General features: G+C 36.9%; 1 protein-coding gene across 1 annotated transcript in view; it reads right to left on the reverse strand.

The window, feature by feature from the left end:
- The window catches only part of LOC110031944 (BEL1-like homeodomain protein 4), a 10,083-nt gene that overhangs the window by 1,132 nt on the left and 8,282 nt on the right, over positions 1–669 (reverse strand). Inside the window, 1 exon segment of the mRNA XM_020735394.1 lies at positions 483–543. Within this exon segment, the coding sequence (XP_020591053.1) occupies positions 483–543 (61 nt within the window).

Below are 669 nucleotides of genomic sequence, written 5' to 3' on the forward strand. Positions count from 1 at the left end.
CAAGTTTATTGTGGGGGACCGCTTCCTAATGAATCTAGTGAAAGTGATATTTAACGAGTAAACAGGCTGCTTCCTCCAAGCTATTATGTTCACTAAAATTAATAATAACTCGTTATACATATATTCATTAATAATTGTTAATTGAGCCAAAAATCATCCTGCAGTCGCGGCCTAGACCTCTACATGTCTGCTTAATTCGAATGCTAGTTGTCTAATTAGAGCAGACAGATTTTTATAGGCTATTTTCACTGCTGTTTATAATTTCTCTGCTACTATCCGATAAGTAAGGATATGTAAAGACAAAATGTGCCCTAGCTAGGAAAAGAATGGGAACCATCTTGGAGCATTAATTCTGCTTCTGGCCAACTATTGATGAGTTTCTAAAAAGCTGCCTGCAGCTCTTTAATGGTGGACCACAGAGACAAACACACACACAAAGAGGAAGAGGAAGAGAGAGAGAGAGAGAAAGATATGAATCGAACCTGATTTCTGGATAAACCGGTCTTCCTCGCCAACAAGTGCTTATCAGCATCGCTAGGGTACCTGTGCGTTTGCAGCAGAACAAATGATCAGCATATTAAGGGCAAGGGCACAATCAACCTATTGAATTAGTAGTTTGAGTTTATATATATAGATATAGATATATATATATATATATATCTATATATA

Source organism: Phalaenopsis equestris, unplaced genomic scaffold (genome assembly GCF_001263595.1).
Source record: "Phalaenopsis equestris unplaced genomic scaffold, ASM126359v1 Scaffold000873, whole genome shotgun sequence".
Lineage (NCBI taxonomy): Eukaryota > Viridiplantae > Streptophyta > Magnoliopsida > Asparagales > Orchidaceae > Phalaenopsis > Phalaenopsis equestris.